The sequence below is a fragment of the Lathyrus oleraceus genome, chromosome 5 (genome assembly GCF_024323335.1).
Source record: "Lathyrus oleraceus cultivar Zhongwan6 chromosome 5, CAAS_Psat_ZW6_1.0, whole genome shotgun sequence".
NCBI lineage: Eukaryota > Viridiplantae > Streptophyta > Magnoliopsida > Fabales > Fabaceae > Lathyrus > Lathyrus oleraceus.
The window spans coordinates 299,866,490-299,892,918 of record NC_066583.1 but is presented as its reverse complement, the minus strand read 5'-3'; the positions used below and the strand labels follow the sequence as shown (position 1 = coordinate 299,892,918).

Here is a 26,429-nt window from a genome sequence, read left to right as displayed (position 1 = left end):
ACTAGTTTCGTAAGGTTTGTTAGAAGCGTTGAAAGGATCAAAGAAGATGGATGTTGCCCTAACAGAGAAGGAGAAGACGACGATGATCGACAAAGCCCGCAGTGCCATTATATTGAGCCTTGGTGATAAGATTCTCTGATTGCGACTTTATGAGTCTATCGGATTACCTAACTGCAAGTGTATATACTATCACGTAGTTTTAAAAGATATGGATCCCACAGAGACCAATAGTCAAATCTATTGTTTCTAATTGCCACGGTGTTTTCTGAGACAATTAGATTAAGAATGGGAAAAGATGAAATAATAAACTTTAATAAATTCGGACAAATAATACTAGAATGTGATTCACATCAATTAACGGTGCTCTTATTATTTCTAAATAAAATTACTGTTCGGGGCAATATTTTCTATCTTGAAAAGAATTCAATTAAACAGGAAATGTCGCTTTCGCGTATTCAGAATCAAATTTTACTCCTTAATTTATACCGTCCACTATCACATGTGATCGGCGCTTATTGCGCTAAAGTAGTAAATCTTATTTTAAGAAATTAGACTCTTTACTCAGTTGTAAAGTGATTTTGATTGGTAAGTTTAAATAAAAAAGAGACCCCAGCTTCCGCTCAGATGACCGGATCCTAATCCTATAAGCGTGCGCATTTGCAAATAGTTTTAAAACCACCTTCTAGAAATATTAAATTTCCTAAGTAATTAATAAAGTGCTTTCATGGTATTTACTAACCAAAAATAAGCCAATTTTAATATTTAGTGTCATACGACTTTCGATCTCACCTGACATTATCATTATCCTACTTCGTAGTAACAAATTAGATTAAGTTCAAAAAAATTATGGTAAAACCAAAACAACCCACAATTGTAATCTTAAAGAAACAACAGTTAGAGTACCGCCAAATGACGGTCCTCACATCCCAGTATCAATAAATTAGCCGGACATAATTACAATAAACAAATGGGCAATTGGTTTGGATTTTGAATTAAACAGAATGACGAATTTAATAAAAACAGTTTTAAAAACAAAAGCGAGGGAATTATTTATGGAAAATAAATTGCGGGAAATAAAATGCAAGGAAATTAAAGCGAGGAAACTAAATAGACAAGGCGATTAAAAACATAAATAAAGCTAAATAAAATAAGAATCTGCTCCAATCGGAGACTTGAATCTGGTACAAGGCAAGTAGACAAAAACAAACTTCGACGGAATGTAAATGCAGAAGATAAATAACTTCAAAATAAAGGTGCTCCAAACTTGATACACAAACAAAATGCGATAACTCTTTGATGTAAACAGTTAAAGCTCTAATGATACTAAACTTTATGGCTTATGTTTTTGCTAAGCTTTGATGATTCAAAAAGTGAAATAAAACCATTATTTATAATGTTTCAAAATCCTAAATTTGTCATGAGAAAGTTTCTTAATTCATGGGAGAGAATATAGGAATGCATGGGGTGAGTGGGAAATCAAGTAAGGTCCATTTTCAACTGCAACGCATAAAAAATGATGGTGAACGCCACCCCCTTCATGGTGAATGTCATCTTCACAAAGTGGGCATGACTGGGTCTTTTGACCGTTCGTATACACTCCTTTAATATTAATTTACGTAGGCTTGACAGGTGACAAGGGGCATCAATGCAGTTAATTATCATAATGTACACTTCTCCATGTGAATACTTAGCTGTAATCCTTGACCTTATGATTCAAATTCTCTCCCCTTTAAATCTCACTTGTCTATTCCTCAGAGAAGTCGTGTCGGCCTTATCTCCTTCTCGTCGCCTTCCTCTTCATTCAAAAGGATTCAAACATTTCTCTAATAATAGATAGGTATTCCAAACTCAGGCCTCTCTTTTCTTTTTCTTCTAAAAATGACATCTTGCGTTTTACCCTCCTTTGTTAGACACATCAACTTAACGTTTTTTTTATTCTTCTTATACTTTCTTATTAACGCTTTATCATATTCCTCCTTTCTATACAGACTAGTCTTAAATAAATGATAATTAGTAGTACTAGTATAGTTTTATAACTAAACTAGTTTTAAATTAAATGATAATTAATATAGTTTTAGCTCAAAATTACCTTCACCATAGACAAGTAGTATGTTTTATATCATAGTATTTAAAAAAGACAATAATAAAATTTGATGATTGTCGTAACTACACAATTGTATCATGTAATAAAATATCATTATATCGTAGACTTTGTATTAGTTATCAATTTCTTCTCACAATGTCAAGTAGCTAAAATAATTGTAATGGGATTATGATAATTCGCAACATCAATTTTCTTGCACATCAAGGTTGTGTCGCGTAATAAAAACATCATTCTCATAGGATCTTTGTATTGATAATTGTCTTTCAATAAGGTTTATATATTGTAATTGTTTGATTTCTTTCATAATCTTATCTTATAAGACATAAACTCTAATAAATTTTATGCATTTCTTCCCGGTTATAAAGATTCATAAATTTTAATTGTTTTATTGATATCACAATGTTCAAAGTTATGTGTTAGTGAACTAGAGTTGTATTATTGATCTAGAGTAGGAATAAGAGATTTACTAACTAGAAAATAAAATAACTTTTTCAAAATATGACAATATATATCAAAGCTAGAAGTTATGTCAATTAAGTAGTTAAACAAGTTTGTTAGAAGGTTAATAGTTAGTTAGTAAGCTAGTTAATGCATATATAGAGCTTTAACTCGTATTTATAACTACTTATTATAATACATTTGTATCATACTCCAAAACTTGTCACCCCGTTTTATTTTTCACCTAACCTTTTGGTTTGAGATTCATTTGTATCCATTCATGCTTCGTTCATGTGCATCATTCATTTATGATTAATACTTTCTAACAAGAACCATAGATTCAAGGTTTATGGTTGACAAAAATCAGGGTTTTGCTTGAAGATTGTGGTATTTCTCATCATATGGGGTAAAACCCTAATTTCTTGATCCTTTGGGACCTTGATTCATGAAGCATACACCACGGTATTCATATGTGCATCCGGATCATAATTCTTGATCCTTTGACCTTCTGTGTAATTGACTTAACTTCTAAACCCTAATTGTGGGCTCGTGGTTTGAGATGTTTCTTGTGGAGCTGTGTGCTTTGTTTGAAACCCTAATCAGGGATAGTTGGTGTTTGAGTGCCATGTTGGTTGTCTGTTTGATTCACTTGATAGGACAAGTTCCTTGTGTTCAAATTGTACTAGATATATTGGATCTCAAGAGTTGTACAATACCTCAAGATTCAAGACTTCATTCAACTCAAATCAGTACAAGATAAACTGGACTACTATTCAAGCACAACAAAGGTGAACTCAACAGTTGTCAATCATGAGTCAATTTGTGTGCCATGAGCCTTAAGCAATAAAGAAGGAGTGAGAGTGGAAAATCTCTATCCTCATTCTGTATATCTTTGGGTACGGGATGAATGACCCAGTTGCTAATCGTATTCACCTCTATTCATAGACTTTAGCACAATTTGATTCCAATTGATTGTCAAGTTTCTTCTTTCTTCAAAAGCAACCCTTCATCACAGGAAGCTGCAAGGAAATTCAACTTCAACACTCATCAGTTATGATGTAAATCGCACGTCATGAGCCTTAAGTAATATAGAAGGAGTGAAAGTGGAGAATTCTTATCCTCATTCTTAATATCTTTGGATGTGAGATAGATGACCCGGTTGCTCATCGTATTCACCTTTATTCATATACTTTAGTGCAATATACATTGAATAATTGATAACTCTTTTTACACAGATGTGGAATGCAGACTGAAGATCAGACTTCAACCTTCCAGGGTCTCTCTCTCTCTCTCTCTCTCTCTCTCTCTCTCTCTCTCTCTCTCTCTCTCTCTCTCTCTCTCTTCCTTTTGTTTCTTTCTTAGTAAAACTAAAATTATTTTGTGAATAAACTCAAAAACAATTAACAATACGGTTAGGATTGTACGCTACAAGCCTTAAGTGTTGGAGAAGGGGTGCGAGTGGAGAGTTCATATCCTCATTTTGAATATCTTTGGGTATGGGATGAATGACTTAGTTGCTCATCGTATTCACCTCTATTAATAGACTTTAGTGTGATTCAAATCATAAATTTTTTTCAGAATAAAAGCAAACTCACCTCATCAAACTCAGTTTTTGCCTTTGGGTTTCATTTTCTGTTTAAAACATTTTCAGAAAGGATGTGTTACTTCCATTCTACCGTGAACGAAGCTTAAGCCTCAATGTGTGAGCATACAAGCAATGTCTAACTGCTAAAGTGCGATCCGAGTACATCCATTCTATCGCAAACAAATAGACACTTAAGTCTCCCATGCCCGAGCATACAAGCAAGTTAACAGTAGAACGCGGACGTTAGTACTATCCATTAAAAACAACTAAGGCATCTATATTAGTTCCACGAACTACGAATCTCTGATTTCCTTATTGTATGAAAGAGGATACGTAGGCACAAGGGATCGAATCCTCGGAGAGCACATTAATTATTATCTTTTTTCCCTTATTATTTCGCTAGTATGATGGATGTGAGGGGTGCTAATACCTCCCCCTTGCATAATCGACTTCCGAATCTACTCTTGGTTGTGAAGACCATTCTCTTTGGGGTTTTATCGCTATTTTCCATTTCCTTTGGAATAAATAAAATCTGGTGGCGACTTTGTATTTTAACGGTGCAACAGCTAGCGACTTTGCTGGGGACCATTCTTAAGCAAGTCAAGCCTAATTTTGTTTGCTTTTTTGCATGCTTTGGGTGTTTATCTTTATCGCTTTACTCACTTTATTTATGTTATTTATTGTATTACTTTATTGCTTTAAATATTCATATGATGCTTTATTCTGGATATTATTTGTTATATTATTTGTTGGAATGGGATGATACTATATGAGAGAAGATATACACCCGAGCCTGAGTATACACATATGATAGACTCATAGATAGTTGCGTCGACCTGCATTTTGCACGTTGGGTTGGCATGAGAACCACACTCAAACTAGACTCACTTGGGAGTACTTTTGTCCTGTGAGAATTTGCTACGACAAGGTATTTTCACTTGAATTCATCACTCTGGGAGACCTTTTAGGGACCACCTTTGAGGAGTAGTACACGCCTGCGAGAGGGGATATTGGGTTTTTTCTGCAGGAAACCATGACCATTTATAACATTGATATCTTATATACGTCAAACCTTTGATCATATACTGAGTTACATGGACAGGTTATCCATATTTTTCCAGATCATACTTGACCTTTGGTCCTATACTAAGTTATATGACCAGATTATCCAAAATTTCCAAATTATGCTGAACTTTTGAGTATACGATGTTTGCAGACCGTTTCATCATATTGAAATTAATTTGTGCATGTACATTTCCAGGTAACTTGAGAGATCAGTCTTTGTTTAAGTGGTTAGTATATAATGGATTCTGTCAGAAGAAGTATTTATAGTTACAAGTTCGTGGAGACTCTATTTAAGATCCTAAGAGGACTGAGAGCTCGTTTGGTTCTTGATAACAAAGAGGATTTCTAGAAGACCTACAGTAATCTCTTGGGTATTCTCAACACATAAGTCAATACGATGGTTGTCCATACTCTTGTACAATTCTATGATTATCTATTGAGATGTTTTACGTTCCAAGATTATGAGTTGGCTCCAACCCTGGAGGAATATTCACACATTTTGGGGATTGAGATTCAGGATCAGGTTCCATTTGTCCGTATAAAGGATCTTCCTAAGTCTCACCGTCTAGCTGAAGTCTTTCACACGGAAAAGAAGGAAGTGGAACTTAACCTTAAACCTAAGGGTGGGACTTATGGTTTTACTCTGAAGTTTCTGGTAGACAAGGTTGTTACCTTTGCTGAAGTTGGGAGTTGGAGTGCTTTCAACGTTGTTTTTACTCTGGTCATATATGGGATTGTGATATCCCTGAATATGGAAGACTTTATGGATATAGCCTTTAAGGGTATAATAGAAAAAATAACATTAATGATTCATTGATATTATAAGACGACTTATATTGTGGTACAAAATATTTTCCCAAAATGATTTATAATAAATAACGGAGATAGTATCTTCTAATAACACTTTTCAAAACAATCTTTTCAAAGGAAGTTACAACTTTTAGGCAACACAATAAATTCAAATACTTGAAATAAATAAAACAAGGTTTTCATAGGTAAATCAATTTCTTATGTCACCATCTGAAAATCCTAAATTGTTCTGATGTATATTTAGAGATATATCTTTGGATGTATTTTAGATTCTCATTTTTCGTAAATAAACCAGGCATCTCAATTTTGTTAAAAATTAATTCAAAGATGCATTTGTAAAACTTTCTAAAGTGTATTCGGTGATGCATCTTCGAAAGTACCATTGAATATGTTTTAAACTATTTAAACAATATTATTTCAGATATGGATATTCGAAAACTTCCTTGCATGCATTTTGGGTAGAACACAATGTCTCAAGTTTGTATTTTTTTGAAGACAAAGTCATTTTAATCTACTAAGAGTGATTCAAACATTAATAAATACATATTATAGAACAAAGAAATACATTAATTAAAAAAAATCTATAACATCACAAACATTATTCTCAAAGTATGAAAAATAATACTAAAATATAAAAAAAAACCTAATACGAATGTCTAATTCTAACTTCCTATCTCCTCCTCTGCCGTCAGGAATCCCAAGACATTATGTAACTCGGTAAGAATGATACGTGCGAGGGTAACCGCGTCATCACCACCTCTCTCAAATAGTCCCGACTTTATGTCCTCATACGTAAACCACATCATCATCACCTATTTTAAAAAGTGAAAAAAGAGAAGAACAAATTGTCTATTGCGGGTTATATAATAATTAAATGTCTTCGCAGATATATCTCTAAAAAAATATCTGAAATTAAAAATAAAGATTAATTCAAGGATATATCCGTGAACAAATACTCAAATACTTATGGACATGTATTTTTAAATTAAATTTTAATTAAATTTTAGTAAGACGAAAGACAATTTTATGAAAAAATAATAGATTCTCTATATTCATATCCGAAAGTTATTAGGCAAAAGAAATGGTAGTGCATTTCTACGTAGTTTCTTCTCTATTTCATTTCTCTCTTGTCAAAACACTCATAGTGTAAAGGTTGAGTGAAGTTTCCCGCGTGAAAATCAGAAAATCCGGACCCTCGTTTAACCTAGCACCCGCCAATCTAATTCAAGCACGGGTCAGCGACTGCTCGCTCCGAACCGCTGCGAACGCCGCAAACAGTTCTCTCCGATGGCCGCTTCTTCTCCGAGCAACAGTAGTTTGCAACCTCTTTCAACCGCAGAGAATGATCTCCAGGTTTTTTTCCCCCATAAATCTCTCTCTGACAATACTGTAGATTATCATGCTCCATTGCTTTCTAGGTTTTCTTCTCAAGTTTAAATGTTGTTTTATTCCAAGTATTTGTTTCAGTAATCTTACTAATTTCAAATGCATGCCAATGTCATCAAATGCAAATTATTTGTTTCGTGATGTGTTCATATTGCGGATTTTTAGCCTTTCGCCATGGACAACACTGTCTGAAATTGGGGAAAAAGACATGATTTAACTACAGGCAGAATGGTGATTCAAATCATTATTTCTTTTGTTTGTTTTGATAGCCGTTCTTTGTTCTACATAAAGCTTCACATCACGGGAAGGATAGAACATCAGCAGGACAAGGAAAACCTCGCAAGAGAAATAAGCTTTCTCTTAGATCGCCACAGAGTGCAAATAATCCGGAAGGAAGTTCAGCCGAAGAATGTGACCCCCATTTGTGTCAGAAAACACAGATTGAAGCTTTTGATATTGTTTGGGCAAAAATTGAATCTACCATTAAGGTCATCTAAATATCTTCCCTCAATTCTTGAACTTACATTGATTTTGTTCTACGTTAGTATAAGAAGTATAATTTATTTTCAGTCTTTAACCCTGAGTGATCCGGTAAGATAATTATTGAGTAGTTTTCTTTCTATTGCAGGATGTCTTGAGAGACCTCAATGCTAGTGTATTCAACAATATACAACAATGGGTTATGGAGTGCTTCAATACTACTAGATTGGTTGGAGAACCTAGCATTGCTGAAGCAACTCGGTCTTTTCCTGTTCTAAATAATACTACTCCTTTGAAGGTGTACAGTGCGTTAGTTATTACCAGTAAGTGTTTTCACATTTTTGATAAATACTATGAATGCTTTGATAGTCAACCAATTCTACAAAAGATGCAGCCCGATATTTTTTGGCCATGAACTCTAGTATGAAGAATGAAAAAGAAAAACCATTTATATCTATATATAGAATCCTGAGATTGAACTATGATTGGCAGGAAACATAGAGTTTGTTGATGACATAATGACATTTGAAGAGCTTGGCCTTTTCTTGAAATCCCATGGATGTCACGTGGCTATGCTTTCATCAATGGAGTTTTCATTAAAAAATGGAATTGCTGGTTGCTTGAAAGCTTTATTGCGAGAGTTTCTAGGGAGTTCTTTCGACGTGGGTGTTTCTATGAACTTAATATGTATAATTAAATTAATTCTATCTACTGCCACTGACTCCTTTACTTTTAATTTTCGTTATCCTCTTGTTAAGCAGCCATCTGATATACAAACCTTAGCGTCATGGTATAGAGAACAAGACAACTACAATAAACCACTAGTGCTGATGATTAATGATTTGGAAAGGTGCTGCGGATCAGTCTTAACCGAGTTTATCCTGATGTTGAGGTATGTTTTAGGCTTTTAGCATCTTTTGTAAGTGTGTATGCATGCATATTTGTAACCTTGTTTGTATATGTGCATCTTGAATATTTTTGGTTATGTTAAAGTTTCGGTCAACTATGGTGGATGTTTCACCGTGTACTTTGCTAACAAGTAGCAACCAAAGTTGTATTTCTATAGTGTGGTCATTACATAAATTCTATTGCATTATTGTGTTAGGTCAAAAACACTTCCTCTTACGATGTATTATTGTATATTTCTGACATTTGGAGATTGGCATTTATTTATTTCTTTTTATGTATAATATAATGGTAATGATATGAATTGGCTCTCATCTTTTAACATTTTTTTTTATAATAGTGAATGGGTTGTCAAGGTGCCAATCATCTTAATATTTGGAGTTGCAACAACAGTGGATGCCCCAAGAAACATTTTTCCATCACATGCTCTTGAATGTTTGTGCCCTTCTATGTTTATGCTTGTAACACCAGCTGAGAGAATGGATGCAATTGTTGAAGCTGTTTTTATAAAACATTGCACCACATTTAATATTGGTCATAAAGTGGCGCAGTTATTGAGAAACTACTTCATCAACCAGGATGGGACAATAACATCTTTTATAAGAGCTTTGAAGGTTAATGGTGCAAATTTTTGGTTGCTGACAGTTCTCTGTATTGCCATTTTATGAATTACATAGACAATGACAGGATATATGACCTAGTCTTTACATGTCACATTTTTTTATTTATCTTTCAGGTGGCATGCTTATTACACTTCTCTACGGAACCTTTGAGTCTCATACAAGGGAGAGTTATCGTTGAAGATGAGGTCTGTCTTAAACTCCTCTGATATTTGACTCACTTTTCTTAGTTTGCTCTTCAAATATGATCCTAGTATCATATAGCCCAAGCTAGTTTTGTTTTCTTCAGTTGGTTTAGTGTTTGATCTGTGCTCTTGTTACTAAAATTTAAACATTTCACAATATGGAAACATGTACTTAATATTTTCATTAATTGTTAAGGGGAGCGATATCTATACTAATATATAAAGGGAAAACATGAATTTGGTGTAGTTTTTTTTTCTTCCAAATATACCCTTTTCAATTTTATTTTAAATCTTAACTTCTCTTTCCCACAAACGACGGTTATACAACGGTTTATTATTTTTCACATTATTATCTTTAAATATTTTATAAATAATTAAAAATAAAAATAAAAATAAATAAAAATATGATACGATTTATATTTTATGCGCATCAGTATTTGAGAAAGCGGACAGACGTGCCCGTCTGGACCCTAGTAAGTGTTAGTACTAAAAGGGGTTATTATGACTGCACGATAAAGCCGCACTTCAGCAACCATAAGCCATAAGAAACAGATTAAGTTGCACAGTTTATGCATATCCATTATTCCATCGGCTTCAACCAATGCTATTACTCGTGGGTATAGTTTAGTTGATAAAAAAGACAAACTTGCCTTGAAATTTCTCTTGCTTAATATTTTTATTGGAATTTCCGCCTTCATTACAGTCTACCCCTAGTCCCCTAAATTGCGGCATTTGGCTTTGCTAAATTGCAGCCTCCAACATCTTCGTTGTGTTGCATTTGAAGGGGGTGAATTTAGTCCCACATTGCTTAGAGATATGACCTATGTTGTGTTTATAAGTGAGAGCAATCCTCACCCTACAAGTCTGTTTTGTAGGGATGAGTTAGGCCCAACCCAAATTCTAAGATGGTATCAGAGCCTATCCTAGATCCTTTGTCGGGCTTCCCGCATTGTTCACTCTTCGGGCTCATAATAAATTTTTATCATCTTATTTCTTTTTTATTTTATTATTTTAATAGTTGGATGAGCTATTACACGTGGGTATAATTTAGTTGATAAAAAATACAAACTTGCCTTGAACTTTTTCTTGCTTAATATTTTAATAAATTCTTATCATCTTATTCCTTTTTTATTTTATTATTTTAATAGTTGGATAATAATGGTTTCTCAGGTGAGAAATTCTGGATTATCACCTGAGACAATGTTGAAATACTTGGAGGAACTTCCATCATATGCAAGGTATTACACTTTACATATTTTCAGGTTCTAATTTTGATATTTGAATGGAAATAACAATGATTTCACCATTTGGTTATAATTTGTCTAGGAATGAAGAGGTTGATCAGACTAAGAAGAGCATGGCTGAGGGTTTGTCAGAATTGCTGACAGTGCAGAAACTATGGAGCACTGTGGTTCTCGTAAGATTTAGGAATCTTTTAAAGACTTTATCACTCATATTCTGTTCTTATTGGTCAAAATTCCACTTTTTTTAATCAATTGATGACAGTTCAAATAATACAAAATAACTTTTCAGTATATTTTATAATAGTATTTAATTCATATATGTAAATTTTTAATTCATATATTTAATTCAATCAACCGTCACATCATTAAAAACATTTGGATTTTCACATAACTACTTATAAAATGACACATATAATTGATTGTGATTTGTTGATAGTGTAAAACTTCTTACACCATAAATGTATGACAATTAAACTCTATTTAAATTTGGGTATTAAAATTGATAAAATGAATTCATGTAGTCGACCTTAATATAAACCTAGGGATTGATCTTACATGTGGAATAACATAGTTTTCCTAGGCCTCTTGGAAACTATTGAGTTTGCGAAGATGCTAATAAAGTTTCAAACTAATGCTCATTTGTATTAAGAGTGCTTATTGCTAGTGAATATGCAACCCCAGCTATTTGTACCCTTCATTTTGATTACATTAGAGTTTTAGGTTTTCTATAGATAATGGAAGATTGAAGGTTCATCGGGTTTGTGTATGGCGCATGGAGCAATAGTACAAACTGTTATAGGTTTGATTGATGGCTGTTTGGGTGCCCTGACTTGTGGGATTTGATGTGTTAGCACAATTTGACGAAAGAATTACTTACAGTTTAGGCTATGTTTTCTAGTTGGTTAGGACCAATTGAAGGAAGAACCAACAAGGGTTTAGGCGCGGGGTTGGGGGTGAAGTCTGGTCCAGTATCAGAACATTATAACAGCTGGTTATCCAAGAGTGAAGTATCCCAGAATAAAAACAAAACCAAAATGTGGAGAAGACTTTGTTTTCTTGTTAAGGAAGTATTGATGCCATGTATTTATAAATCTTTCATAGTTATTTAATCATGTTTTGAAATAGATATCTTTTACTACGAGTGTGCCGATCTTGAACTTCATTTTTGTATGTTTAAGGTTCCCTGTCCCTGACCTGTTTATCCTCATATTATTATCTGTGTTACTAGTGAGTTTCATCTCACTCAAAAAATTATCTTTTCCTAATGAAATTGTTTGGTATTTAGTTGTTAATGTGGATGAGTTGGAGTTCACGATATTGAACTATCCTTTTCTCCAGTGCCTATACGAGGCTGGAAAATATAGCGGAGTGCGGCTGCTGGATTTGTTTTGTGAAGCACTCAATCAAGTTTTGTACCCATCAAGAGATTCTGTCTGTAGTAAGAGGGATGAAAAAGACCATGGCTTGTCTTCAACAAATGATCCCTGTCAGCAATATTCCATCATGCAAAGTGGAGGTTCTATTTGCCAGATAGTACGCAAAGTGAGGTAACTAGGAGAATCACACTTGATTCCTTTTATTTACCATAAGAATCTTGCTGATGCGGAGCAATATCTGCTCTTAAGAGAAAACTAGTTAGGAAATCCGTTTGATGCACATTTAAGTCTTAATACATAAAATAAGTATTTTCATGAGATATGAAGTATTTACTATTGAGGGATAATACTATTAATCATCTAAAAGATTATTTATATTGAAGAGCTGAGAAAATGGGCATAGTAAAAAGACCAACAGTTTAGTATTAGCATTATTTTCATATAAGTTTAATATTTGTATGTTAAAGTTTAATATTCGCATTATAATTGAAGTATAAAAATATATTAAAGTTTAATATTTGCATTATAATTGAAGTATAAAAATATATTAAAGTTTAGTATTTGCATTAAGCGCTTAAACAGAAAAAGGAGGGAGGATAGATAGATGTCAAAAAATTGCATCGAAAGCATACAGTTTTTAGCTACCTCCTTATTTTACTGTGAGAGTATTCCCGTGCCTGTATCTAATAGTTGAAAAGAAATTGAATAACTGTAACATCCTAAAAGAAAAGTGGGGTTCCAAATAACGACAAACTAAAAATGATAATGTCTTTAGTCTTAATTAAAGCCCTAATGATAATCATCGAAATCAAATTGCAATTTTCATTTCTTTTTTATTTATTTGTCCATCTAAACCTTTCCTGGTGAACTTTAACATCACTTTCTAAGTATGAATGTTATAGATATGTTTAGACGTTGTTGATTTAGACACTTCACCCATTTTGTTTAGTTCAAATATCTATAGACTTCTGATTGGAAATTATACAGGGATCTCCCTTCAGGAAAGCTAGATCAATTGATTGAGAGTTGGGAAGAACTTACAGTAGATATTTCAGAGGTATGTTTACACTTGAATATTTGTTTGCTAGGAATTTTAATTTTATTTTATTGTCGCTATCATGTTTTGGAGTACTTTAGATCCCATTGTTGAATATTGGTATCTTAGATGATGAAGTCACTTGTGTTCTCTTTTTAGTGCCTGCCAACACAAGAAGGTCAGCAAACTTGTTGTGCCCATTGGTCTTATTCTTCTGCAAGCTTATAAACTTGAAGTGGTACATTTGGTAGTGTCAGATAAACCATCTATAAGAGGCATTTATCTTATGACATAACAACTTATGGTTTATGTAAGTGTTCAGAAGAACTTGTTAAAATAACTTATAAAAAATGCGCATAAAGTGTTTCAACTTATTTTCATAAGCTCATCTGGATAACTTATACAAAAAACAACATAAAAGAGTTTATGTAGAGTTTACCCTCACCCCCTCTTCAATTGGAATTAAACTTAATGAGAGCTTACCAGCTTTTTCTATTGGAATTAAACTTAATGAGATCTTACAAGCTTTTTCTATTGGAGTTAAACTTAATGAGAGCTTACCAGCTTTTTCTATTGGAATTAAACTTAATGAGAGCTTACTTTTTGGTTAATCTGCATCTTTTGTTGTTAGTGATGATTTGGGGAATAGAAATTATCTCCTAATATCTTGAAAGATTTCTACGTGCATGAAAAGAATGAGCTCCATGATCGATAAATGGATAGAGTTTTCTACAAGAAGTTGGCAATATGTTATTGGCATATGATTTTCTAGAGTGTGTTGTTCTAAACAGAATGGGTGATGCTAGCCCAATGAGCACAGCTACTCATTGGATGGGAGAGAATAGAGGCATAATATTGTGACATGTGTTTCAACTATACAACAAAGTCAGTTTTATAAGACCTTAAGAGAATAAGTACCAAATAAACATACGAGATATTATTCCTATTTCTATGATATATTGTGATATGCCATTACAATAATCCTATACAAAAATATATTTTAAATATTGTGCAACTGGAATTTATTCCCAATCAAAGCTAATCATTACCAAATAATGATTTCTTGCAGATTCATGAGAAACTGAAAATCTTGCAATCTTCAGTGAGATGTAAAGATGGAAAGAGTTCCCGCAGAAATTCCAAGGACATTTCCAAGTAACATTCTAATTCTCCAATTCGTAGTTATTTCCTGATAGATCTTAGTTTAGTTGTAGATATTAGTTGGTCATGGGATTGAGGTACTTTCTTCTTTGTTAAGGGTGACAAAAATAAGTCATTCAAATGAAGTGTTTCCTTGGTCTAGGAGATGGATTCCTCAAAAGATAAGAATAAAGTCTGAAAAGAAATAATTAAATTGGCATAATTTGAAATAAATTATATTATTCTCTAAAATGATTTTTTTTCTTCCGGTAACAGTAGTAGTTGAATTATAATACAACATAATAAGAAATGAGTGTATAGTTAGGATCTGAAATGAACAAACCAATCATCTGATTAATATATGAAAATTAGGAAACAAATCATAATAAAACAACTATAGTAATGACAATGTAAAAAACTAATATAGTAAGATCAGTCCCATCTAGCAAAGGAGTTTGGTCCGTTTTATCACAGGAGGGCACTGGAATGACTCCCTATAAAGGCTGTAAATGGAAGGAAGCCTCCCTTTATCATTTGCGCCAGTTTTTTCCATCAAAAGTAGAAGCAATGAATGTGTCTTTTGAGAAGATATTGCATCCTGGATGAATTGAGCAATAATTTGATGAGGGCACAACACATGATGAAGCAATAAACATACAAGAAATGCAGAGAATTACTTTGAGGCGAGAGATTAGATGTACAGCCCAGCAAATCAAGTTGAAGTCGTTTGTCTAAAGGCAAAATGAAAAACTGGCCTCTAAATGTTATGGTTCATTTAAAATTCCGGACATAATAGGAGAAATGGCATATAAATTACAGTTTCCTTTGACTAGCAAAATCTTACTGCAGTGTTTTATGTCTGGCTGCTCTGCTCTTCTGCTTGGGATTAATATAATCCTAAGACTAGAAAGTTCGTATGAGATGTTGTATTGTCTTCTTTGCTTTGGTTGTCACTTGCCAAGAAAGATTTCTTGTCTGACCAACGCATACAATTTCATTTAAACCAATAAAGTATTTTTTAGTATTTAAATGATCGGTTTTCTTATTTTTATTGTTTAATTGTTTATATTTTTAGGAGAGGTGTGTCCAAAGGTTCTATACACAATGACAAGGACTCAAGAATGTCAAACTTGCATGCTATCGCATTTCTTGATGATTTAGTCAGGTAATGATTAATATTGCCATCATGTTTCATTTTTTATGTTTCCAGTCTTCTATATTGTATCAATATCAATATGTATGTGTGTGTGTATATATATATATATATATATATATATATATATATATATATATATATATATATATATATATATATATGTACATATATATATATATGTACATATATATATATATGTACATATATATATATATATATGTACATATATATATATATGTACATATATATATATATATTCCAAATACCTGGCTTAAAGAGGAAGACTTTGGTTTTGATCATGAGTAAGTAAATGGAAAAGAAAAAGCAATTGGCTCAATTTGTTGGTTTACCTGCACTGCATTTTTCACATCCTTTTTCTTTGTTTTCCTTAAACAATTTAATTAATACAGGACAGCAGTTTCATGAATTTCTTATTCTGGTCAGAGAGCTGATGATGTGTGCTGTGCTCAGCTTTCCCATCAATCTTGCAACCCTGTATATTTGCATTTCAAAATTTGATGTATGTATCTCAAATTGGAGATATTTATAATCACCCAGCCTTTATTAGCATGGAAAATAAAGAATCCAACACAATCATATAACCCTTTTTCTTTGTTTTCCTTAAACAATTTACTTCCTCCGTTTTAAAATGACTATCGTTTTAGCAAATAAATTTTGTTTCAAAATGAATGTCATTTTCACTTTTCAATGTAGAAATGATTGCTATTTTTCCAATTGTGTCTTTTAATTATTATTCTGTACACTACTTCCAATGCATTTATAAGATTAATTTAGTAAAAATGCAATATTTTATGACAATATTATTCCTTAATTTGTGTGCAAGAACCTTAAACGACAGTCATTTTGAAACTGAGGGAGTAATTAATACAGAATCGTAGTTTCATAAATTTCTTATTCTTGTCACAGAGCTGTTGACGTGTGCTCAGTTTTGCCATCAGTCTGGCAAAGTTCATTGGCCTTTATATTTAAATTTCAAAATTTGATGTGTGCATCTCAACTTGGAGATATTTATTATCATTGGCCTTTGGTAATTGTATTAACATGGAAAGTTAAGAATCCAACACAATCATATAACTTCTAGTAGATTGTGTTTTACATCAGTGGAGTTCTTGCTCTTCAAGCACTGTTAATGTTGATTTCGTACGCCAATATTTGTTTTGATCATTGTGTGTACTATTTCTTTTCATACCATTTAAAAACTACACTGTCAAAAGTAATATTGACAAATTATTGCCTATTCGATTGATATGGATTTTGGTGATACAATCTATATGACTTAGAATTTTAATCGGGCAGTGCAGTTTATGGAAATGTCTCACAATCATGTATTGTATTGTGTTATGCCCAAGAATAAACTTGCTAACTCATACAGCCAAACTGACTTATTTATTTTTGTTGACATCCTTTATGGGGGAAATGCCTTCATATGTAAATCCAGCCAAAAAAAGCAAAGCATTCCCCCAATAAAAAGTGTTAGTCTTCTCTCAAATATCTTCTCTTCCCCAACCCATAAATTTTCTAAACCCCCTTATCCTTTCCAACAGAGCTTGGCTTGTTGCCTTCTTTTTTGTATGGCTTTGCATTCAAGAATATAAAAAATTACTCTTTACTGTTATGTATCTAAGTTAATCTTCCATTTTTCTCAATGCTGGTTATTAACTACTGTTACTGGTCATTCTTTTTCATGCAACAGGAATTATTTGAGGCCCATTGAAGGAATACCGTTCCATGAAATTTTCTGCTTCAAGAATGTTGAAAAGCTTCAACTGGTAAGACATCAAAAGATGTTCTTCTCCATTGTACGGACATGCCATTCATATCAGTCACTGAAGTACAGTTGGGATTTATCTTGGAACCTGATAATTACATTTAGACACTACCAGATGACAATCATAACTCTGATTAACTTATGATTGGCTACAGTCCATCACATCTTCCCTCTTGTATTACAAACTCCAATTGATAGATCTTATCCTTGCAACTAGGAAGGGTATTAATGCTTAATTAGTTTGTTCGAGAATGTAGCTTAGTTATACTTAGCAATAGCTTTGGCAAAATTAGAAAATAAAACCAGAGTAAATGTATGTTTTTGCAAGATTACTTGAACGAATGTATTTGCTTCAGGATTTTTTTTTGACAATCTGCTTGATTATGGGAAACAGTGTTACTGTACGGGATATTTTCAGATATATAAGTAACTGAGATTTTGCTTTCTGAAGAGTTTAATTCGCAAATTTAAGTAACTAAATAATAAAACCATTTTCATACTCATTAATAGCCATTCCGATAAGCACCTTATACTTAAGGTGTACTTTTGAAAGAGGTGGGATAAGTGATGTGTCAGGTGGGAGTTGTATTGTATTAGAATAACTGAATCAATAGAAGATAGTAAGTGGGGTAGCACAGAACAGAATGTATACTAGAGGGCATAGAAAGGATTAGAGAGGAGCATACTGTAGACTGGGAGAGACTTGGGGCTCTTATTTTCCTAAAGCTTTTTTTCTCTTCAAGCTCACATTGAGCTAGGGGTCCACTCTGTTCAATAGAAGTAGTTTTCTTGGTTGGTCTTTCTTTTCATTCTTGATGTCTTTTTTGGTCTTCTGTTGTTTTAATTAACTTCTTGCTTGTATAGGTTTTGATTGGAGATCCAAGGAGAAGGATTCAAGTTGATCTGTTGGAGTTCCATAATATTTTACATTGTAGTTGCTGTAACAAGAGTGGCAAAGCCCTATTACCATCCATGCATGATTCCTCAATTATGTAAGTATATTGTATAATGCTTGTAGACATAACAAATTTTCAACTTTTAAATAATGTTACTGTCTTTGCTCAGATAGACATAACATTTCTGTTTTTAATTGGACTTGTATTAGTTGTACTAGACTGTTTAGGCACGGGTTTAGGCCGGAGCCCAACAAATGTGTTGAGTTGTGGATAATTTGTTACAACTGTCGACGTGACCAGTTTGTTAATAGAGGAACCATAGATATAAGAAGGGCGCATTACAAGGGGGAATTTGTTTAGTATCTATGTTGTTAGGACCTTAGGAGTTAGGCAGAGAGAGTATCATCTCCTCTCTTAGGAGCATTTGCTCCGGGATTACATGGAATTAATCTTCTGGAATATTTCATGTTTTCAGTCACAGCTTTAAGATGTCCTAAATTTATTAGCATAAATACATATAAGGGGAGCCAAACTAATATCATTTAATGTCACAAAACTCAAATCAAGAGATATTTGGAGAGGTTAAAGGTGGGCAAGAGAGAATACATGGTAGTACTGATGATTGTGATGTTATTCTGCTAAATTTTCCCCTTAGCTCTTGGGTACCTGTACTATAAATACGTAAGAGGTTAATTTTATTAGATAACTTTGAACCATTGCATCTCATGAAGCTTTCTAGTATTATCTCCTCTGACATGTTAAAACAGCACATGCGATTTGAGTTGACATTTTGTTTGCAGGTATTCGCTGGCTCAAGAACATGGAGATCTTATCAATCTTCATGACTGGTTCCAGTCTTTTAGAACAATTGTTCTTCAACATACAAATAAACGGAAACAAAAACCGAAGCAGACTCCCCTACCCAAGAAGAGAAAAGACATGAGTGGATCCGAAGATCAAAATGATGCGTCAATTCAGTATCCTTTATATTTTTCATTGCAGAATCTAGCATGTCTATTGTATTTTGTATTTTTCATGTTTCTCATTTCCATCTCGTAAGTTACAGTGAACCATTTTGTTTATCTTTGTCACAATCCTTAACTTTGGTTTGTCATAGAGCACGATTTTGCAGGGGAGTTACAGAGCTGCAGATCACTGGGCTAGTTAGAATGCCTAGCAAGAGACGTCCAGATTTTGTACAGAGAATAGCATTTGGAATTTGAATACAGAATTCACCGGTTTACTTTCCTCTTGCGCTTTATTATTTTTCTTATTAAAATGGAATGAAAGCATATTATCTAATTATTCGTGGTTCACTATGCTATGATAATTTGTTGATTGATACTCTAGAAGCTTTTCCCCCTCAAAAAAGAAGAAAGGTATAGGGAAGTAGAGGTAAAGAGATTTGTCACCATGTTTACTAAAGATTTATAAATATTACTTTTATAAAATGTAATCTTATTTGGATTGTTATTGTCATATCTAAAAAATAACAGGTTACACTCAAATTTAATGGTATATTAAAATTGTCTTGGTTCAATTCTTTTAAAGGCAAATAAGTATATAAAAATAGAAAAGAGGGAAATTTCCATAATACAAAGGCAAAAGTCACAAGGCACACAACACAAAAATCCCACAAGGCAAGCAAAATACTCCCTCTGTTTTATAATAAATAAATATTTTATTTGAGTTCCAGATTCTTAAGAAAATGATTAAATATGTTGATATTAATGATAAAGTTTGTATTATTTATCAAAATAAATTTGTTTATTATGGTTATTGAATGTGTTGAAAAAATGAAAGTTAATAAATAAGAGTATAATAATGAAAATAAATAAATATTATATTGATATTTTAAAATAATATTTATTTTGATTAAAATAATATTTATTTTGAGATATAGAAAAAATAAAAATGAGATATTTTTTATAAAATGGAGGAAGTGTAATCATGTAAAACAAGCTGCTCTGATCGGCAAACCTATCAACAGATTAGAAGGATAGAAGGACTGCTGGCCTACACCAAAATCACCGGCATTGTTGGAGCATAAGGACCATTTGACCACTATTGACTAAGTTGATAGGAGGAAGAGATCACTACTAACATATTAAGAAATCAAATCCAAACCAAGAAAATACTTTATTCTTCATCTCTTGATGAACCAGTAAAAAAACCCTTTCTAAACCCTATCCTCCCACCTAAAAAAGACAACCTAACAACTACGTTAAATTTACTTCAAATTGAATACAAAATTAACAAAAAAAATCGATAAGAATGATAAATTACATTTGGGAATTGAGAATCCAACATAAACTTAGAAAAAGGTTTTTATATAAACAAAATTATAATTGAAAATTTAATTTTAATTTAAATATATTTTATTATTTGGGGTGTAATTAAATTTGTTCGTGTCACTTTTACATTTCCTTTTATTCTTGCTAATATTTTTTATAATAAACCATAAAATCGAAAGATAATATTAGATGGTTTATGATATAAATATTTTTCTAGTGTAATTAATATTACTTACACAACTCACAATTCAACATCTTTCAAACTTATATGTCATTCTAGCAAATGTTGTTAAAATACTCAGGACAACATGTTGCAGTTTTATGTAAATAGGTTTTACTTCTTTGAAAAATGTTAAACATAAATAAATTATAATCCGTTGCATTAATAGTGCAACCGATTACATCTAAGGTCTTTTTAATTAAAATCGAAACCAAAGTAGTACAAGTGATTGCACTAAGGTTACATATGAGAGTTTTAGTTTTATTATTAGTTAATTGTGTATCTCATATTTTGTATTGTTGTATAAATATCTCTGGAATATCTTATGAGAAAATTAATGAAAAGTCCCTATTTTTTTCACCCTAATCACTCTCTCTCTCCCTCTCTCCCTATCCCCCTCCAATTACTCAATTATTTTTCATCAATCTTGTAGTTTTAAGTTCTAACATTTGGCATGAATAGTTTGGTTCAACTCATCAATGAAAGAATCCAGTCTCCAATGAAAGAATTCATGCAAACTTGCCCATCCTTGATGCGAAAAATTATGACAAACAATGTAAGAAAACGAAGGTGTTGTTTGGCTACCAAGATGTTCTTGAAGTGATCAAGAACAATGTGAATCCTCTTGTCGAATGTGCAACAGAATCACGAGCTGCATATAAGGAAGAGAAGAAGAAATATTTCAAGGCGTTATTTTTAATCCATCAATGCGTTGATATAAATAATTTTGAGAAAATTGGCGATTGCGAATCATCGAAGTAAGCGTGAGAAATCTTGGAGAAAAAATACGCAGGGGCTGACAAGGTGAAAGTGGTGAGGTTAAAAACTCATAAACGACGAGAATTATTCGGTTGGTGAACCAAATAAAAGTACATGGAGAAACGATCACAGATCAATATGTTGTCATGAAAATCTTGTGTTCATTGACATAAATATTCAATAACATAGTCGTAACGATTGAGGAATCGACGATTATGAGCAAAAAGGAGTTGCAAAACTCTCTCGAGGCACATGAACGAGAATGAAGGAAAGAAATATTGATAAGACAATGTGATAAATTAATGTTAGGGCTAAAGTTTAGATCTAATGGAAGAAAAGATAAAATAAACTTAAAATTTTTCATTAATGAAGACAACTTTAACATTCCAATATAAATAGTCAGAGTTTACTAAACAAAACTGGGCCATGAACCACTTTTGAAAAAAGCCACATAAACTAAAAGAATAAAACTCAGATTTTTCTCTTTCTTTTGGGCTTGGAATTGGACCTCCTAACAACTTGACTATCATGTCTTTCATGCATGCTTTTACCATATCGTTGTGCAACATTTTTGAATCTAAAAGGCATTACTTTGTAGCATACGTTCTCGTTTTCGGCCAAGAAGGTCATTTTCGCACAATCCTTTGAGCCCTGTTTGTAACTTAAATAACCTTCCTTAAATAATAAAAGTTTGAAACCAGATAAATTATCTACCAATTTGTCAATATTTGATAGGAGTTTGTAACCCTAAAATAAAGTTATTTATCTACCAATGGACGAAATTACATAATCCATTGGATGAAAAATAAAATAGAGGGATCATCCTTCAAATAAATAATTTCAAAAACACCTTTTCAATGGTGATCAAAATAGAGTTTAAAAGGATCCATTTAGAATCATTTTAGAAATGACAAGCCTCCATAAAAACGAATATAAAATTTCTAAAATGCCATAAAATTATATAAATGACAAATATTTAGTAAAATTAAGCATACCTTATTGTTAGGTGATTAGAAACAAACTGAAGTGCTTTGCATTTGACTTCGATAAAAAAAATCAAACTTTTATATTTTATGTGTTTTAGATGTTTTAAAAATTAAAGACCTTGTATTATTGTATTAGTATAATTGAAAATTAAAAAAAGTCACATTTCATTTTCAAAGTACAACTTCACCTTACATACAGATGCATTCCTATACATGTATCAACACAAAATTAACACAAGAAGAAACAACTCACAATTAACAGAAAATCACTATCTTGGCCCTGAGATTTGTTGTGAAGATATGTAAGAAAACCCACTAACCAACCGAGTTGAGTCACGTGGCTGTTGAACCCTCATAGAACCATGTTCATTTTCTTCAGCTACAACAGAAGCCTCAGAAAACCTCCGACCATAGAATCTCAAGAAATTCAAACACTCCATCCTAGGTTGTGGCAACGGTGTCCCACCTTCCAACATTCCAACGACAGTAACCATGTTTGGTCTAAGTGCTGGATCTTCATGAACACAACACAATGCAATACGAACAAGTTTCTCAACTTCATCAAATGTAACACGTCCTTCTAACCTTGGATCAGCTAAATCCATGTAGCTCTTTTGTTCATGCATCTCTAATGCAAATAGTGGAAAATAAACAAGTTCTGTCGTTGATGAGTTTGATGAATTTCCATTGTTGCCACTGCTGTTGTTGTGTTCATCATCCATGCTGTGAGTCCTGGATCTGAATGAACAGTTTTTCCTACCACTGATCAGTTCAAGAAGCACCATTCCGTAACTATATACATCAGTTTTTTCAGATATTGCTGAATTTGTTAGCCATTCCGGAGCAAGATAACCGCGAGTTCCTCGCATTGTTGTGAATAAACCAGATTGTTCAGGACTAAGAAGCTTCGAAAGCCCGAAATCAGATATCTTAGCTTGAAATTGATCATGCAGAAGAATATTCTCTGGTTTGATATCACAGTGAATTATCTTTTTCTCACATCCGCTATGAAGATAAGCGAGTCCTCGCGCTGTTCCAAGCGCAACGTCTAGTCTCTCTTGCCATTCCAAAACCGGTTGTCCACCACCGCCGAAGAGGTTCCTGTCGAGTGAACCGCGGTTCATGTACTCGTAGACCAACATTCGGTGTCCTCGTTGAGCACAGAAGCCTTTGAGTCTAACCAAATTAAGATGGTGAATGTTTCCAATAACAGCAATCTCGGCAAAGAAATCTTTCTTCCCTTGAATTCCAATGTTGATTATTTTCTTCACTGCTACAATAGTCTTATCAGGTAGCACACCTTTGTACACTACTCCGAATGCACCAGATCCTACCAAAGTCTTGAAATTATCAGTAGCAACCTCAAGCTCTTCGTAATCAAACCTCATCGGTAAACCAGGAATGCAGAAGGGATCCGAATCCAAGTCCCCCGAAGAACGTGACATCGAGATTTGTTTCCCTAATATCACCTCTTGTCTCTTTGATTTTATGAATTTTCTCCATAGAAGAAAAAAACCAAAAACCAGCAAAAGAATCATTCCACCACACGGTAATAGCACTGCAGCAAAAACAGGAAATCCATCTTTTTGAGAATTTTGTTCATCATCATCATCATCATCAATATCAACCCAAACCTTATTAGCTTTAATCAATCCTAACATGTCTACTTCACCTCCATTACTAATGGATCCCAACTCATTTTCAATCATGTAACAAGAACCAGATGAATTTCCATAAAAAATTCCCAAGCAAGAACAGTTTCTTGAACAAAGACCTTCACAAACAGATAAATTCACTCCATACATAAATGGATCAGAATAAAGATTTGCAAAATACCTCACACCATAGCCTATGCTCAAAAATGAAACAACCGAAGAATTTGATTGGTTATGATTATTGGTAGAAGAATTACTACAAGCTAATGGCATAGAACGAGATCCATCGTTCGGGACACAACCACCGAGATTACCTGAGACACCATGGAAATTTGAAGGACAAGAACAAACAGGTGAAGATGAAGATGATGATGATAAAGTGTGATCATTACATAAACCTATCCTTCCACAAGCTAATGGAATTTGACAACCATCATCTGGTCCAACAAATTCCTGCTTCAAATTTGTTCCTGAAAAGCTACTAACTGTAAACTGGCCATTGAAAGCCAATTTCGCGAAACGGGTATTAGTTACTGATAAACCAACTTCATAAACATGAACTGTTTCATTATGTCCAAAGAGATAAAAACCTGTTGTGTTTACTGCCATGTATTCAACATCATCGTTTGAATTCTTGTAAGCCTTTGAATCCCTTGAAAGTTTCCAATATGTTTGTCCATACCATTGAAGAATCGCATCAGAAGAAGTTACTGTCAAGACATAATTTCCTGTTGACAAATTTGAACTGGAAGAAGCACTAGACAATGATGATCCGGCCGATAAACGTTGTCCGATAACGATAGTATCGGTTGGATGGTCGAAACTCTCCCAAAGAGATTCATTGGATTGATCAAGTAACACAAGGTTTCCCATCTCAGTGAGTTGAAGCTTTTGTACTTGTGATTTAAGCGATGGCGTCGACCATTTGGAGTTTCCGTTTTCGCCATAAATTGTTATCCCTTTGACAGTTAGCTTCATTTTATCAGAATCTGAGATGGGAGCGTCGCGGTTAGCAGACCAAATGATCGCGTTCGACGCAGAATGAATGATGCATAGATAGAAACTTGTTTGTTGATTGCCAGGATTGTATATAGCAGCCTTGAATGTTTTGTTTCTAGATAACAAGAATGTGCCGGTGTTACTGATGAATTGAAGATACGAAGCAGTGAAATTCGGGGAAATATGATCCGAAAAAGTGTAAGCAGATACAGAAGTAGCAAACAAAAGGACAATGAAAGAAAAACTTAAGAAATGTTTCATGGTGTGATAGTTTGATGAAAAACAAAACTGTGACATGTAAGAATGGAAGATAGAAAAGAGTGGAATTGGTCTATTTGAATGCTCTCCATTTTCTTTTCTTCTATATTTGAGTTGACTATTGAAAATCATGCATTCTTTCTTCTATCTAACAAATTGATTCCATATTCCAATTGATTACTAATGTGGCCATTATTGATTATATTATATATACACGCAAGAATAGAAAATTCTCTGTGGATTTTTTTAATATATATAGTTAGATGTTCTGAGTACTTAGTTGTCAAAATGAAATTATATGAATCAATGATAAAATAAAGCCGACTTATTTTACAATGTGATGTTTTCTTGGTTTGCATTGTGTGGTATTTTATTCTGAAATAAGTGCTGTTACATGCTTGTTGCATTATTTGATTATTAAACTATAGTGTGGAAGAATAAGGTAAACTCAGAAGTCTTGGAACACAGGCAACAATTAAGGGTTTTAAGGAGAATGAGAAGAAGGAGAAAAGAAATAGGAGAGAATTAGAAAATCTATTTGAAAACTTATAAAGGTGTTAAAGGATTAATTGTGTAAAACTATACAACGTCATGCTTATTTATAGGCGATCAAGACCCAATACCAAAATATACAACCCAAACCCAAATTATACAAAGTTATATTTTTGATTCAACACAACAGCTATATGCTTACGGCTGACTCCTACTTCAACTAGATCAGACACACCTCAATCGAATACAATTTATTCTACAAAGCAATGACTTACAACTTCTAACACACCACCTAATTCATATTTTCGAGACTTCTCATCCCGATGCCCCTCTTCAACTCATCGAACCTGACTTTCTTCAAGATGTCTCGAACATACTTTGTTTGGCGCAGAAACACTCATTCACTTGTGTCTTCAAACTCCATCTCTAAAAAATATGACAAGTTCTTTAGGTTGAACATTTCAAACTCCTGCATCACTTTCGACTTGACTTCTTTTATTTATGCTTTATCTACACTTGTAATTAGCAAATCACCCACATACAAGCATAT

At 33.1% G+C, this 26,429-nt stretch overlaps 2 protein-coding genes across 2 annotated transcripts; one reads left to right on the top strand and one right to left on the bottom strand.

Annotated features, from left to right (window-relative positions):
- Positions 1-7,061: 7,061 nt before the first annotated feature.
- LOC127084111 (origin of replication complex subunit 3) lies at positions 7,062-19,689 on the top strand. The gene is made up of 17 exons (XM_051024501.1): positions 7,062-7,355; positions 7,658-7,876; positions 8,017-8,191; positions 8,361-8,530; positions 8,630-8,760; positions 9,115-9,388; positions 9,511-9,582; positions 10,750-10,817; positions 10,906-10,996; positions 12,162-12,370; positions 13,187-13,256; positions 14,305-14,390; positions 15,451-15,540; positions 17,246-17,321; positions 18,185-18,312; positions 19,017-19,193; positions 19,334-19,689. Exons 1-17 carry the CDS (start codon positions 7,290-7,292, stop codon positions 19,437-19,439), a joined length of 2,208 nt encoding a protein of 735 aa, XP_050880458.1. The 5' UTR covers positions 7,062-7,289; the 3' UTR covers positions 19,440-19,689.
- A 2,937-nt stretch (positions 19,690-22,626) lies between these two features.
- LOC127084110 (G-type lectin S-receptor-like serine/threonine-protein kinase At5g35370) lies at positions 22,627-25,543 on the bottom strand. Its single transcript, XM_051024500.1, has one exon. The coding sequence runs from the start codon at positions 25,517-25,519 to the stop codon at positions 22,745-22,747; it is 2,775 nt and encodes a 924-aa protein (XP_050880457.1). The 5' UTR covers positions 25,520-25,543; the 3' UTR covers positions 22,627-22,744.
- Between the last annotated feature and the right edge of the window lie 886 nt (positions 25,544-26,429).

Coding starts and splice junctions, on each gene's coding strand:
- LOC127084110 (XM_051024500.1), bottom strand. CDS start 25,519: ATGATTTTCAATAGTCAACTCAAATATAGAAGAAAAGAAAATGGAGAG.
- LOC127084111 (XM_051024501.1), top strand. CDS start 7,290: ATGGCCGCTTCTTCTCCGAGCAACAGTAGTTTGCAACCTCTTTCAACC. Junction 8,192..8,360: donor CAGTGCGTTAGTTATTACCA/GTAAGTGTTTTC, acceptor TATGATTGGCAG/GAAACATAGAGTTTGTTGAT. Junction 8,531..8,629: donor TTCTAGGGAGTTCTTTCGAC/GTGGGTGTTTCT, acceptor CTTGTTAAGCAG/CCATCTGATATACAAACCTT.